The following is a 17,156-nucleotide window of genomic DNA, read 5'->3' as shown; positions in this document are numbered from 1 at the left end:
AAGATTGTCAAATAGTAAAATGCCAATTTTAAAACACTGTTTTACTTTTGAACTGCTCTTTCAGATTGCCCACATATAATGTCCTTTTTTTCTTTTTTTTTTTTGAGAGCAGCAGAATTTATGTGCTAATATGTCTCTTGCTTACTCTGTTACAAGTTGCATCTGACCCCTAGAGTGTTCATGTGAGCAGCTATTACTATCTTTGGAGTTTTCAAGGCAAAGGAAGGGGGAATGAAAGTAGGTGTAGGTCTTTCCTCCATATTACACATGCAAGCACTCACACCTATGAACCATTTACAGTCCCAGTATATAACTCATGCCTTTAGAATGTGTGAGGAAACCAGAGCACCCACAGAAAAAAACACAAAAGCATAAGGAGTTCATGAACACTACACACACAAGCTGAGATCAATACTAGAGAAATTTTTGCTGTGAGGCAACAATGCTTCACTAGATCAGAATAATATTAGTTGTAATTTCTTTGACAATAAGGGGCATATCTTAAATTCTAAAACCAAACTATGGTACTGATAAGATATGTACAATTGAAATGTGCCACACACAGTGTTTTTCAAAGGGATCCAAAGATATGTGATGGCTCTGGTTTTAATATCAGACATAGTGACAATCATTCTAATAATTTCTTCACTCCATGAAAGGACAAGCAGATTATTCAGTCTTCATGTTTGCTCTCAATGCAAAGGGGTAAAACATTGTTGCTTTATAGTGCTTTCCTCTAAAAATAGTAGGACTGCAATTATTTCATGAATTTATGAAATTATGAATTTCTGAATAAATGTACGCATAGATACATAAGGAAATCACTGCAGTAACTGAGCTAAACAAAGTTTCAAGACCGGTAGTCGACAGGTAAAGTTAATCAAAATAGTACCTATAAATAAATGAATAAATATTTGTAACATATATGCTTGTTTGCATCTGTGCATATATATATATATATATATATATATATATATATATATATATATATATGTGCGCGAGCGTGTGTGTGTGTGTGTGTGTATGTGTGTATGTTTAAGACATCTCTACTTGTTTGTATTCATGATTATACTGAAATACCCCTTGGATAATAAAGTCCATATTACTGTAGATGTGATTACAAATATTCTACTAATGTACAATTATATCAAGTTTCTGAACTCTTGTGTAATAGACAAAACTATGATTTTTTTTTTTTATTAAGCAAACAATTCAGGCTTCATGGTATATTACATAAAGTATGCTGTGCTATTCTTAGATGTGGCTACTTTGAATAAGTTGTATAGAGTGCTGCTTTCTCAGAAGAAATATAACTAGAACTATTAAATGTTACAATCTCATTCTTTTAAGTTATGTTAAGCCTCTACACTGAAGGACAAATCTGATTACTATTCACTCTTTCCCATCTTATTTAGGTTGATAGGACAGAAGTAATACGCACCTGTAGCAATCCCATCTTTTCCAAGGTCTTCACAGTGGACTTCTACTTTGAAGAAGTTCAGAGGCTACGGTTTGAGGTTTATGATATCAGCAGCAATCACAACGGACTGAAAGATGCTGACTTTCTTGGAGGGATGGAATGTACTCTTGGACAAGTAGGTACCAACTTTTCAATCACATAAAGAGATACTGGTTCTTCTATACAGCTGACCTAATAAAATATTGTATCTCATCCTGTCTAGAAGTAATTCTAATTAAAACAGTTCTATAAAGTTCTTTAATAATTTCTTTGTACAACTTGCCACAGCAAACTAAAGATATGCAAATTGCATAACTGAAGTTGGTCTGCATTATGATTTTCAGAAATTTTACTTTTATTGATTTGTCAGTCGTACAATATACCTGATATCCTTGCTTGCAGTGCAGTATTTCTGATATCCTTAAGACACAGGCGTATATTTTCTATATCTTACAGCTGTAATCCCAGTGCATATTTTTAAAATAATATAAATCATTCATTCTATGATTTCTGTGAAACCTGCTTTATCCTACTTGGAGCTGCATGCTAGCTGAAGTATTTCAACAAGTAATGCAAATACAAACGAGTGGATTAATTCTGGATGGTTATAGGACAGAAATGTGGCTGTAATGTGTTTGATACTCATAATCAAAATGTAAAAGTATAAAAATCACGTGAAAAGTGTTTTTGTAGGGAACTTCACCCCCCTAACCCTCACTCTCACTGATATCTCTGTCTCATGGTAATGAGGAGTCACAAACTACAATCTACACATTACTGACTACACATTAAAGTGTGGATCACTGATGCGCCATAGTTAAGTCTGGCACTCATATTGGACTGGATGCCAGCCTATCACAAGATACACACACACACACACACACACACACACACACACACACACACACACACACACACACAGATACACAAAAAAACATGTGCATATACAAGATACTAGTCTGTCAAAAGATGCTTCTGTTTTTACCTTAATTGCACACACACACACACACACACACACACACACACACACACACACACACACACACACACACACGTATATATTTCTAATCAGAGTCAGTTATCAACATAGCTAACCATGTCCTTGATGACTGTATTAGATTAAAGTGAAATGTTATCTATATGGTAAATGATATTAACCAAGTCCTTAATTACTGTGTTACATTAAAGTGGAATGTTATCTATATGGCAAGTGATACTGATGCTGTTGTTAGCAAAGGAAACTATGTCACATTTCTTGGTAACCATTGATCAACAAATGAAGCATATGTTTGGTCCAGGCCTTGCTGGAAAATTTGAATATCAATATGAGATGTGATAACCACCCCCGATTTGTAATCAATAGCAAACTTGAGTAGCGACAGTCCCTTGATATCAACTTTCATGTAAGAGATGAATTGCTAAACAGGAGGGGAAACAGATCCCACCACTGGCACCAGATTACATGCAAAGGGCAATTGATCAAAATGGTATGGAAAATACTTCCTGCTGCCTTGCATAATCACCAGCTCCCACAACACACACACACACACACACACACACACACACACACACACACACACACACACATAGATTTTACACTTTTAACTTTGATCTGTAGATTAGTTGTAATCTCTACCCTTTCCAGAATGTCACTCACCTCTGTCAGAGCCCTGTGTCTCAGTGAAGTCTTACTGATAGTAATTAAGATCTGACCAAAAGTATTTTGTAGACATACTCATACAGTATTATCCAGAGTGGTGGAAAACTTTAATTCTCCAGCAACAACACTCTCCCTTCCCAAGCTTATGGTATGCAGTCACCACTTAGTTGAAACTAACAAATAAACCCACACCTTACTGTTTACCCTTAAAACAGATCAGCCTTTAAATATTTAAATTGAAGTATTTAGCTCAGAGTAGTCATCTTTAAAAGAGAGAGTGGTTACCACACAGTCATTTGTACCAGTAAAATGCATAAACCCGCATGCTAATAAATAAACCACCAGTCGCAAGCATTTAAAGTTGAATAATAAAACTATTTATTTTAAGTAAATATAAGGCATTTTCTTTCAAAAATAAATATGCATATAGTACAAAACTTGCACAAGGATTTGAAAATGAAACATTCAAATAGTCAGAAATGCTTAGAAAAAAAATCAAACGTAAAATAGAAACTATGTTCTTATTGCCTTTGGCACTTAAGAACAAAGCGCAAGGGTCACATCTCATACAGACATTATAATACAGCTTATCATTAAGCCCCACTAGCATTCTTGAGCAGTCAGAGCAGTCACTAACTTTTTCAATTAACAGTCAGTCCTTCGGTTATATGTCCCCACACTGGATTTCTGTGGCTTTACTTTCAGTTTTAATAGATGATTTCCTGTTTCCACAGTTACATACTTCTGAGAGGAAAAGTCTGAACAAGCTACTGTCCAAAATACCACTAGTATCATGTATTCTAGCCAGAATCTTCAAACTGTAGACTTTGCAATAATGAACACAGGAGAATGCACCCCTGTGCTACCAGGCGATAACTCATTCCAGACCTTTCGGCCCCAGAACATGGACCAAAGCTCCAAAGGCAGTAGTGTCTCCATATTCATGAGGATATGCACACCTCCAGAATAGTAGCCCAGCATAACGCATCTGAGATACTTCAGGTACAACTAACACTGGGTAAGACGACGATTCAGGTCATAGCCTGCTATAGGTCCCCAACCATGTCCCAAGACTCTCACTCTATGTTCCTAAGCACCTTGGAAACTATTAGGGTCCAACCCAACACTCTCATACTAGGTGACTTCAACTACCCCTCCATCAACTGGGAAAACTACTCATGCACTAATACACTGGCCCAATGCTTCCTGGAATTCATCACTTCCAATGCCCTGGACCAGCTCATTCTTACCCCCACTAGAGGAAGCAACATCCTTGACCTGGTTATTACTAACATGGGCAAGTGTTGCACTACAGCAACAGTCAATTCCTCCCTGGTTAGATCTGACCACAAACCAATCACCATAGAAATCCACATCTCACCCACACCCCCTGCAAAGGTAACCACCATGAAAAACTTCTCCAGAGCTAACTTTGGGCTCCTAAAAACAGTGGTGGCTAACTTCACAGCACCCATGTCAATGGAAAATAGATGCATGACTGTTCAATCATGCACCAATACACTGTACAAACACGTACATAAATGCATGGAACTAGCCATACCCAAGAGAACCAAGACAGTCTCCTCCAAAAAAAGGAAGCCAATCTAGTGGTCCCCATGCCATTAACAAGCTCTGCAACATAAGGAAGAAACTGTTGCAGAAAAAGTTGAAGTCCTAAGACTGGAAAAACTCCCTTATTAGCCTCAACAAAATGTTGAGATCCCTCATCAAAACCTCTAAAGCCAGCTATGAAGGCAGAATTGTGGCAGACACTAAAAACAACCACAAAGCCTTCTATAGTTACATCAAGAATCTCCATTGCTACCCAGGTTTGCTCTGAGTTACTGCACAATGGTACCTCCTATACAGAGCCAACAGATATTGCGAACATACTGGCCATCAGATTCACTGCCAATGTTACCCTTCTCTCCCCCACTAAAGGACCAATCACAATACTGGAGGAATGCCAGGCACCCAGCATTACTGCAGCACAGGTTAAAGCTGCATTGTCCAAGGCCAAGAATACAGCTTCCATGGGACCTGACAATATCCCTGGATGTGTTCTGCATAAACTACAAAGCAAACTGTGTGCCCTATTCAATCACAGCCTCACCTCAGGCTTTGTCCCAACCGAATGATGCACTGCTACAGTCATCCCTCTCCATAAAGGGGGAGTGACTACAGACACTGGAAATTATTGCCCCATTAGCCTGATGAGTCTGATATGTAAGGATATGGAGCGCATCATAGTGGACCTAATTAACAAGGATATAGGGAATTTCCAAACTCTAGATCCCATGCAATTTGGTTTTGTGAAAGGTAGATCATGCCTGATCAACCTGGTTGACTTCTTTGAGTCAGTCACCAGAGCTGTGGATGAGAGCAAGGTAGTTCATACAGCCTACCTCAATCTGACCAAGGCCTTTGATACCATTCCCCACTCAGGAATTATTGATAAATTCACCAAACTAGGCATCAACCCCTATATCACTAGGTGGGTTGCAAACTGGCTCACAGATAGAACCCGCAGTGTGAAAGTAGTGGACTCCAAGTCAGACTGCCGGCCAGTCACAAGTCCTGGGTCCTCTCCTGTTTGGCATCTACTTCTCAGAAGTCCAGGCCAACACAGAGGGACTCTGGCTGACCAAGTTCACAGGTGAGTGCAAGCTGGGAGCCATTAATAACTTCCCAAGTGATGTAGACATCCCACAGAAAGGCCCTACTGAGACCAATGACTGGTGTCGAAACCATGGCCTTAAGCTTAATGCCAAAAAATGCGTCATCATCCCCTTTGGGAAAAACTAATTACCACATTGATGGGAGCCCACTGAATACTAAAGATGTTATACGAGATCTGGGGACACAAGTTGACAGCAACCTCTCCTTTGACCATCACATTGCCACTATGGTTAGAAAGTCCTTCTATGTGGTACATCTTATTACCAAGAGTTTTACATCCTGGAAGAAAGAGGGCATCATCTCTCTCTACTCTTCCCTCATTAGGCCAATCATCAAGTATAATGCCCTATTTGGCATGTACCTCACTAGACACATGCAACAGCTGGAAAGGCCACAAAAGTACCTCACTTACAGGATCCTAATCCTTAAACACATCCTACATGGACAGACTAAAAAAACCTCCAGCTATTCCCTGTCTCATATCATCTATTGAGGTGATCTCTGCTTGACTTGCAAAGCCATGTCTGACCCAGCTCTTTTAGAAATGCTACATTTAACGAAATCCCAATCCCTCCAAACCACATGCTCCAGAGACATCACCCTCATTCCCACAATCAACAGAACATGCTGGAGGGACAGGTTCATAACCTAGAGACTGTCCATGCTCTAGAATAGACATCCCATACATGTCAAGCAGAGCACCTCACTTACCCTCTTCAAGAGAAACCTTGGTGAGTGGATGGGAAATAGAAAGTTTACCCCAGGGATCACTCCAGTGGCTCTACTTGATAGAGGCACTGGGAACTAACGCCAGGCGACACAATGCCAGGGCACTTCTATGGGAAGGCTTGTAAAGGCTCCAGGGCCATTAGCCTAGTACACACCTATGAATGTATGACCCTATGTGACAAGATTTCAGTTTCACTTTAAAACTGCACTAGATTTTCACAATAATAAATGCAGTTATATACTATTTTGTATATTTTCTTTATATATATATATATATATCACATTTTACAAAAAAAGACATGCATAATGCAACTTTTTTCATTTTATCTTTTAAACAATTATTTACACATATTTTAATTTGATACAAGTGTAATGCAGCTAGTTCACTTTTCATTTATTTCTTTTAAAAACAGTAACAAATGTAAAATAAAATAAATAAATAAAATAAAATAAACTTTTTGTCATTATCATTCTCTTCACAATCATACATACGCAATTTAAGAAACGTATATGGTAATATTCAAAATTCATTATGAACAAGAACTCATATATTGACAAATTATTTGGTATTTTACATTCTGAGACATATTGTCCAATTAGTCTCAATGCGAAGAACATTTTATATAGAAAAGTGGATATATTATTAGAAGAACTTCTTATAAATAGACAAATTTCCTTAGAAGAGTATTCATTTATGGATGTGAAACACCCAAAAACACCCACAATTTTTGGAATTCCAAAAATTCATAAAGATTTAGAAAATCCCCCCCTTAGACCTATTGTTGATGCTAAAGCATCGAAGACATACTTTATTTCTAAATTTATAGATACACAACTTAAAAACACCCTTTTAGATTGTAATTGGGTTATGAAAGATTCTTGGGACTTATTGAGAAAAATAAATAGGAAAATGTATAGTGAAACATTGATTTTTGTGACAATAGATGTGAAGGATCTGTTTTCAGTAATTCCACACAACATTGGCATTGAATGGTTTTATTCATTCTTGTGCCAACATACTAGACTTACACACGACCGTATCTTAACTATTAGAAGTTTGATGGAGTTGATTTTGGAAACCAATGTTATAGTGTTTGAAGAACAGGTTTTCAAACAGTGTAGGGGAGTAGCTATGGGGGCCATATGTGCTCCTATTTTTGCTAATATTGTTTTGGTATTTTGGGAAGAGGAATATATATTCAAGAGTCCTTTTGCAAAATATTGGACTTATTGCGGTCGTTATTTAGATGATATAATCATTCTATGGAATAACAGTGAAGATACACTTAAACAATTTTTGGCATTCATTGATGAAAGCACAGGCTTTTTAGAATTTTTACATGTTATGTCATCTGACAAAATAGACTATTTAGACATTACTATTAGCAAAAACAATTTGGATAAATGTTTTGAGACGACCATATATAGAAAACCCACATACTCAAATACACTGCTGCATTTTGAAAGCTTTCACCCTATACATCAAAAGAATGCCTTAGTAAAAGGACAAGGGGTAAGACTAGCTAGGATGATTTCAAATTATTGTGAATTTCTAGACCAAATCAACATCCTTACTGATATGCTAGTTAAGAGAGGCTACCCCTAAGGTTTTGTAGAAAAAACATTACAGGAAGTAATCCATAAGAGGAACAATGGACATTTTTATTCATTATTGGGTAAGGGTATTGAAATTGGTCATTCAAGTGGGGGGGGGGTACAGAACTAAAAACCTTCAACAAAGCTGGAATTTTTAAATATAACAAGCAATTTACAGATGTTAGATATATTATACAACATAATTGGAATATATTTAATATGAACAAGGAATACACAGATGTAGTGGGAAAGGTACCCAACATCGTATATAAAAAAGACACAACTTTGAAAAATATGATAGAGAGGTCACACGACGGTTATTATGGAAAGAAAGGTATGTTAAAATGTGTTTTTTGTATGCAATGTCAACATATTATAGAGGGAACTGAGAGTTACATTCCAAACTATGGGAAATATGTATACAAGAAAAAGTATTCATGTAACACTAAGACAGTTGTTTATCTAGCAAAATGTTCCCAATGCCCCAGTTTCTATATAGGAAAGACGATCAATGCACTGAGAAGTAGAATATACCAACATTATTATGACATTAAGAAACAATATATTAAAAATGTCCTAGCTTTACATATTAAAAACAATGAAGGACATGATTTTAAGTTTTGCATTATAGAGCAAATTTCTTTAGGTGAAAGGGGAGGTCCCCTTAATGACTACCTAGAGACTAGGGAACTTAGGTGGCAGTTAAGGATAAATGCAACACAAGAACCAGGTTTAAAGAGTAACATATCCATTAGCTCTATATTAAGATTAAAAGCTGAAGGTTATTTACAATAGTAAACATATATTTATTTTATTAATTTTACATTTTCATGGTATAATTTTTGGAGTTGTATTTATATGCTAAAAGGGTATATTAAGGATGTTGATGTGCTGATTTGATTTGTTTTGTATTTATGTAATGTAATTTAATTATTATGATGTCATTAATTGATTAATTGACACATTGTTAATTATTATGTGTGTAATTGATTCATGTATAAAAGGAGGGTTAACTATGATGTACTTCATTCTGATGAAGTTTTTATTAAAAACAATAGTGCTAAAGTACACTGTGGATTGGTGTTTATTCCTTCTGGTGGTGTATCTAATATTCAAAATGTATCAAACAAGCAGTCATCTAAAAGAGTACACTCCCCATAAATGAAATCAGACATTTATGTTTTTCAGTGATGTGGTTAGAAATAAAGCATGGTTAAAACAACAATGGCTGAAAACCAGTTCTGCCACGGTATAAATGTTTTATTGTAACAGATATTCTAACAAAAAATCAGGTGGAGGTGTTATGACAGGGATTAATGATTGTTATGAAACCTGTAATTATTACATCTTCAATGACAACACCAATGCTGTAGAATGTTTAAATGTGAAATGAAGACATCTCTGGAACATTTAACAATTATTGGACTAAATAGACCACCAGAACCGACTGCTGATGACATAGTGGAATTCATATATTTCTTTCCTGAAACACAGAAGGGAAGAATAATAGTCCCTGGGGACTTAAATTTACTAGAAACAGACTGAAATAATATTGATTCAACAATGTTATTTAGGAAATTATTCACAACGTATGTTCAGGAACAGCAATTGCTTTGGATTTTAAAAGAAGCCTACCAGGGATCAGGGCATACTTGACATTGTTTGTGTTCCTGAAGAAATTATTGTTACTTCATGTCAAGGTTTACAATCATTGATGTGCAGTGATCATGGGGTTATAAATGCTAATTTGTTGCTAGATAATTCTTCCAAACTGAAATCTGAACCAGCGCACAGAACATTAATAACAGATTATATCGATGCAAAATGAAATCAGAAGTGATGATGTCATTGTTTGTTAGCTCCATTAGACCCAAACTTGAGTACGTAATAACAATATTGGAACTTTATAAGAAAATAAGCATGAGTAAAATGGAAAGAGGGCATCCATGGATATGAAAATTTAAGTTAGTCTGAAAAACTACAATATCTGAACTTGTTCAGAATCTCATACAGATATTTAAAAGGAGACTTTATTCAGGTATATAGGGTATTTAGAAACAACTATCTCTGGGAATGTTTAGGGTTATCAAAAAGTAGTGGAGAATCATCAGATAACTCATGTCGAACATTCTATATGAATGAGAAGTGTACTAATTGGTTTACTGAGAGAACAGCTGATGCATGGAACAGACTACCAAACTACAGTAAAGCAAGTACTAGTTAAGATATTTTTAAGAACAGCCTGGACACATTATAGGAACAACAGTTTTGGTATATTGGCAGGCTAGAAGGGAATAACTGCCCATGCTTGAAATATCCGTATGTATATAAGTCAGTTTTCATACTGCTTTCTCACACATGTTGAGAGATGAAATATCATTGTATCCATGTCAGCAGTATATCTCTCATTACATGTCAGCAGTGTATTTCTCGTTACTTGTCAGCGGTATATTTCTCATTACATGTCAGTGGTATATTTCCCATGGCATGTCAGCAGTATATTTTACATTACATGTTAGCAATATATTTCTCATGACATGTTAGTAATGTATTTTATATTACGTCAGCAGTATATTTTACATTACATGCCAGCTCATGACATGCCAGCAGTATATTTTACATGTCAGCAGTAAATTTTTTATAACATGCCAGCGGTATATTTTTCATGATACGTCAGCAATATATTTGACATCATGTCAGCAGTACATTTCTTATTACATGTCAGCAGTATAGTTTGCATTGCATGTCAGCAGCATATTTTTCATGACGTCAGCAGCATGTTTTACATTATTTGCTGATGCTCTAGCACACCAGTGATGCATGGCTGAAGTTAACCTGAGGACATCAGAGTATGTTTCTCCCTTTCAGCATCAAGACTACCTGAGAGAGACTTATTTTTATTGTAACACACAAAATACATGTGGTAGCATTTTATAAAACAAATAAAACACAGAGAAACTAGTGGTCTTAAAACTTCATTGATGAGCTCAGTCACAATAGTTTCCAAAAATCATGAACCCTAGGTAGTGTTTCAAAGCAACAAAGCTCCATTTATCACAGACAAGCAATCCTCAGTAACAAAAAATCAGAAATATTTTAACAATGTTAACTATATCAGCATTTATGTACTTAGAAGTAGGTGTGGAAAATATACATATTGTTTAATTTTAAGCAAGCCTATTCATGGCAAACAGTATAAACAGGGCCATAAAAGTGCATTTTAGAACAGCAAGTATCCACCCCACACACTGCTACTACTGATTAGATCAAACTAAATCCTAGTTAAGGAAAACACTACCTATCTAGTTGCAACCTTGATACAATAAAAGATTTGTCAGACTGAGTTGTCGTCCTTGGATGTGTTTGGATTATAGCAGCTGTGCTTCGCTCCTATACTTCTGTTTCTCATTGTTTTTTATTGCTGGACTGTGTGGGGTTGTACAGAGCGTTCACTCCTTGTGAGCTTCTATTTATTGATTTTATTTTATATTATTGCTGCTGCTACTCACAAGGAGGCATGGCTGGTAGGGATGGAGGCTCTATTGAGCTGACCTATGTGTCTTTAACTGTTAGTGATAGTTTATCGTGTATGGATCATTTCCTCAGTTGTGTTTCTGGGACTGTTAAACCAACCTCTATATGGTCACCTGGGAGGAGGATTGTTTGTTTAATTTGATTGATTTTCATCATAGGGTATCTTTTTACAGACGTTTTGTGATTGACCTTTTTTTCATCTGGACAGAGACCACAGGTGAACTTACCACATTCTTTAATAAAGTGAATCATCTTTCCAGGGTTTTGAAGTTCACATATGAGTTCTTAGATGTGTGGATCTCATTCTTAGATTTGTATGTGGAGAGAATGGCCAATGGGATGTTGAATACTAGGGTGTTCAGGAAATCATGTCATCATAATACTTTATTGCATAGATATAGCATGCATCCAGGATATGTATTTAGGAATGGGGTCACAGGTTAGGCCATGAGGGCATCTCGTTACAGTCCTTCCCAGGAAGGCTTTAACACTGAGTTGAATGACCTCTGTGAGAGATTCAGGTCTAGGGCGTATAAGAATGAGAAGATTGAGATGGGGACTAGTGGGATATCCACTTTGAGGAGAGATGTGGCCACTCCCTATTTTTCAGATTCCAAGGAAACTGTCACTGGCCAGGGAGAATATGAGTGCTCAGTAGCTACAGTGGAGCACAGTAGTGTCAGGATCCCTCTTTTTTACACTAAAGATATGGGTGATGTTAAAGATGTTATTAGGTCACATTGGGAGGTGTTGATGGTGGACCCTAGTATTAGGGAGGTAGTAGGGGATACACCATGTTTTGTGTATAAAAATAGATCCAACTTGAAGAAGTTGTTATGTTATCCTAAGAATGGAAGGAAGGAGAATGATCATAGTGTGTTTGGCACGTTTCCTTGTAACCATTGTAATTTCTGCCATCTAATAGATTATAGGAGTACTTTTGTGCACCCTTTGAATGGTATTGATTATGATTTTCATGTCTTTGCTAACTGTCTGTCCGAACATATGGTTTATCTTGCTACGTGTGTAGCATGTGATGGATATTATGTTGGCAAGACAAACAGGAAACTTAGAGATAGGATACGTGAGTACATGTATCAGATTAAGATTATGTCCACAGTTAATGGACTATCTAAACATGTGCTAGAGAGAGGAGATATGCACATGTTTACTTTTAGAGTCATTGAAGTGTTATCTACTAGCTCCAGAGATGGTGACATTAGGAATCGAACTGAGACACAGGAGGCTAAATGGATAATTAGGTTCAGGGCAGATTCCTATCCAGGTATTAATGACAAGGTACCCCTGAAACCTTTCTTAAAGTCTAGAGGTCTCAGATAGTATCAGTTATTTATTAGCTATTTAATATTTTTTATAGCTTTGAACACTTTTCGTTGAATATTTTTATGCAAACAGAAATATACATGTACTTTTATAAAATATGTATACGTTTTTTATATATTTTTTGTGGAATTTTATATAGAGAATATGTAGTTTCTATGAAGTATATATATATATATATATATATATATAGTTTTATATGTTTTAAGTGAGAAGACCACATTAATTTTTATTAATGTATATTAATGTATGTTGAGATAAATGTATTTGTATATAAATGGGGGGCTGTCACTTTAAAAATGCTTTTAAGTTCTAGCTTTGGCACCTTTTTTGCATATAATGAGCATTTATTAGGAATGATTTATGGTCTGATGAAGCCCTACTGGGTGAAAGCGCTTACCGAATTTGTCCTATTGAGACAATAAAAGATTTATGTCAGATTGAGTTGTATTCCTTGGATGTGTTTGGATTATAGCAGCTGTGATTCGCTCCGATACCTCTGTTTCTCACTCATTGATATAGTTCTGCCATTTGGTCATCACAGTAACACTAACTTTGGCTTGTAAGAAATATTTCCTTTTTCAAAAACCTGCCCACTTAAAAACATTTCTGAAAGTGTTATATACAAGTCTACTAAGATAGAAGTGCAACACTGAATTAAACTTGAGAACTAACTGTAGACAAGAAAGTGGGACTTACACAGGGCAGAATGACTGAAGCATGTTATATACATATCCCATACTAAAATGTGTGAATAGCAATGTATGACTTAAATAACATCAAAATAGAAGCACCCCTGTACCCCCAAGGTATAGGGTACATTCCCTCACCCTCCAAGACTGCTGCACTTTGGAATAAGGAGAATTCTCCAAGATGCTGCAATCTCAGAATTTGTACATTCATTAGAAACCAGCTCGGTAACATAGATGGATAATGTTCTGATTATGATCCAGATCTCCCACCTTCAGTTAGTGGCCAAGGTGCAAGAGGACCTGGCAAATGAAGGGAGAGAAAAGTGATGAGGCAATGTCTCTTTGACTGTATGGGGGGGGGTTGCATATCCAATGTGTATTTCCTATGTTTGTATCCTCTCTGGAGACAGGAAACCACATGGGATTGAATGATTCAAGGAGAGCGTGGCATCATGAGGGTTTATATCACTCACACGTGTGGTTAATATGCCTTCCCTTTCCATAGCCTTTAGTAACCTATCCCTATTTCATTTCCATTGCTTGTTTCCCAACTCAGTGCACCAGCAGACCTTTGCTCATCTTGGCTTATCACCTGAAACTTACCATGCTCCTGACCATAACATTTCTTACCATCACTATCATTGTCTTTGGATTCTTACTCTTTCCACGCTCACAACCAAATAGTAATTGTGCATGTGATGTTGTCAGTCTCAACTTTATTCTCACTTGTGGGTCAGATCTGATGTGTCGGCTCCATCTTGACCAATTTATGAGCTCAAGGTCTTCAGCAAAGCTCATGGGCCTCATTCTTTACCCATAATGCATTCCCCTAGTTACCTCAGATCTCGTTTAGCACACAGTGAAGATGTTTCGTCAGCTATAGCTCTGGACTAAGTACAACTTTTCACTACTATATTTCAGCGTAGTTTATCCTTACTAGTTTTAATTCTTTAACTTAACTTTTTTACTCATCTTTCCTCCTTTTTTACATGTCCATTTAAGTTAGAGGGTATTTAGGAATGTCCATTTTAGTTAGACAACGTTTCTTACCTTTCCTTCTATTCCTTTCCTTTAATACCTCTCTCAACCCATTAAAAATATATAAACATATATAAAAATAAAGATATAGAACTTTCTTCTAGTAGCATAGTACCATTTCTTCTCTTAGCTTATAATCTTAGTTTCTGCTGTGTGTGCATGTGAGTTAAGTCCGTTTAAGTTAAAGGACTTACTTTTCCTGAGAGTGAGAATGATTGTGTTATTTTTGTCTGTTTCTCCTTAGCATCATGTCCCAAAAACAGGAAAGCAAGCCTTTAGGCTTTAAGAAGTGCGAGAAGTGCAGTAAGAAGATGACTCTTAGCGATTCGCGCACTTTGTGTGTATATTGTTTGGGGCCTCTTCATTTGCAGGAATTTTGTTCCATTTGCCACAACTTTAATTAGCAGGTGTTAATGGAACTCAAAAATAAACTGATTTTGAAAGGCCTATTGAAAACAATTTTCTCTGAGGCTATATCCTCCGATCCTTCAGACAAGCCATATTAAGACACCTTTATCGGAGCTGAGATCCTCATCAGAGCTGAAGCAAAAGGCTCCGAAATTGATGGACCCGAACATTCTATCAGAGCAGACATCTCCTCCCGGCTCCAACACTCCTCGGAGTGGAAAACTTGACTGGTGCCAACTACTTCTACTGCTCATAGACATAGGAACCATTCTCCTTCCATTGAGAAGATGTTTTCCAGGCTCACTTCTACAATTTTAGCTAGTTCAAGGTTATCTACCCCGTCCACTATGTCTACCAGGAGTTTATCCGATGAAGACTTGGATAGGGTGGTAGAGAGATCTTTAAAGACACCTGCTTTGGCCATACTTCTCATCGATCTGAGCCCATAGGAATTGGGTCAGTCTCAAACCCTCTCGTCTGTCACAGTTCCTCCTGTGATCCATTCTCCAGCTTTGGAGCTGGATGAGTCCAATATCCCAGTTGTGTCAGTGTCAGGTCCAGGACCCACAATTTCCCTGGTTTCGACATCTTCCTCAAGTATCTCTGCACCTTTAGAGCAGGATTGTCGGATCTCTTTGGATCCGACTATGCCTCTGGAGGCCTCAGTGTGGGTGAGTTCAGCTCCTACCTCTGCTTCAGAGCTTCTCTCTTCTGCTCTGGAGGTTTCTTCAGCTCCGACGACTTGCTTGTCAGATCTGAGGACTTCTTCAAAGCAGGGAGGGTCTGCTTTTGAGGTAATGAGGAGGGCTTTGGCTTCTTCTTCACAGTTTAGGACACAGTATTTATCTGTTCTTCCTCCCTCTTCAGGCAATGTGTTTTTCTCTTCATGCAGGCCCTCTCCACAGGTCCACAGAGACGTTAGGTGTCAGGATGTACCTCTGGGTACTGCCCCCTCTTCTGAAACCTCTCCACAGTATCACACTGAAGAGGCCCCTTGGAAGAGGACATGTAAGAGGAAGCATCTGGACTCACAGGAAGAGTCTATCACATCTCACACTGACCTTGATGAAGTAGAAGGGTCCCCACAATCACTTCCTGAAGATATCTCCTTTGAAGAAATCCTAGAACTATTAAAACAGAGAGGTGATTGGCAGCCCTCCACCCCTTCAGCTGAGGAGCCCGTCTTCCTGAAGGCCTTTGTGTCTTGCCCATCAACTTCTTGGGTCACTCCCCCTTTTGATGAGCTTATAGAATTAATCTCTTGAAAGGTTTGGGAGACCCCAGACACCATAGACCCTACTCCTAGGAGACCAAATAAATACATCACTGTCACCAAAAAAAAGATTTTCTTAAAAAGGTATAGGAGTTGATGCCAGAGTTGTGGCTGTGGCCACTAGAAAGGGATTCTCTGAGATGAGTACCTCTATCCATCCTCCTAATAAGGACTCTAGGACTATGGAGAGATACTGAAAGTGTGTCTTTGCATCAGTAATCTTTGCTTTGTGGTCTCTGAATTATCTCACTCACTTCATCAGACTGCAGAGGGATCTGATTAAAGAATAATCAGACTCTCTCCAAGGAGCTGTAGCTGATGCAATGACAGAGAAAGTCAATGCTCAGCTTGGTACCTTGAATTCAGTTGTCAGCTTGTCCATGAGACTTATTTCTTATGCAGTAGGTGGAAAGAGTATGGTAGCACACTCTAGTATCTCTCTTAGGAAGCAGGCCTGGAAGTGCCTGTGCGATGTCTCAGAGTCTTCAAGCCTTCCTTTATTAATACCCATTTTGATGGCTTATCCCTTTTTGGGCCAAAAGTGAAGGAAATGCACACCAGGTGTGAACAAGAGGGTAAGACCTTGTCTGCCATTGGAGTGTGTTTTTCCACTCGTACTAGACCTTTTCCCAAGGGTCAAAGAGGTAGTGGGAAGATGTGGTTCAGAAAATCTCAGAGGTCTTACCAGGACACACAAGGTAAAAGTCCCCCATTGGCAGAAGGGGGAATGATAATGGGAAATGCTGC

General features: G+C 37.6%; 1 protein-coding gene across 1 annotated transcript in view; it reads left to right on the top strand.

Moving 5' to 3' along the window:
- Window positions 1-1,134: 1,134 nt before the first annotated feature.
- The window catches only part of LOC122797654 (copine-4-like), a 1,365,845-nt gene continuing 1,349,823 nt past the window's right edge, over window positions 1,135-17,156 (top strand). Inside the window, exons 1-2 of the mRNA XM_044066195.1 lie at window positions 1,135-1,167; window positions 1,416-1,595. Of these exons, the coding sequence (XP_043922130.1) occupies window positions 1,135-1,167; window positions 1,416-1,595 (213 nt within the window). The remainder of the gene's footprint in view (window positions 1,168-1,415; window positions 1,596-17,156) is intronic.

The sequence above is a fragment of the Protopterus annectens genome, chromosome 3.part1 (assembly GCF_019279795.1).
Source record: "Protopterus annectens isolate FY-2018-M chromosome 3.part1, PAN1.0, whole genome shotgun sequence".
NCBI classification, from domain to species: Eukaryota; Metazoa; Chordata; order Ceratodontiformes; family Protopteridae; genus Protopterus; species Protopterus annectens.
This window is presented reverse-complemented; position numbering and strand designations above follow the sequence as displayed.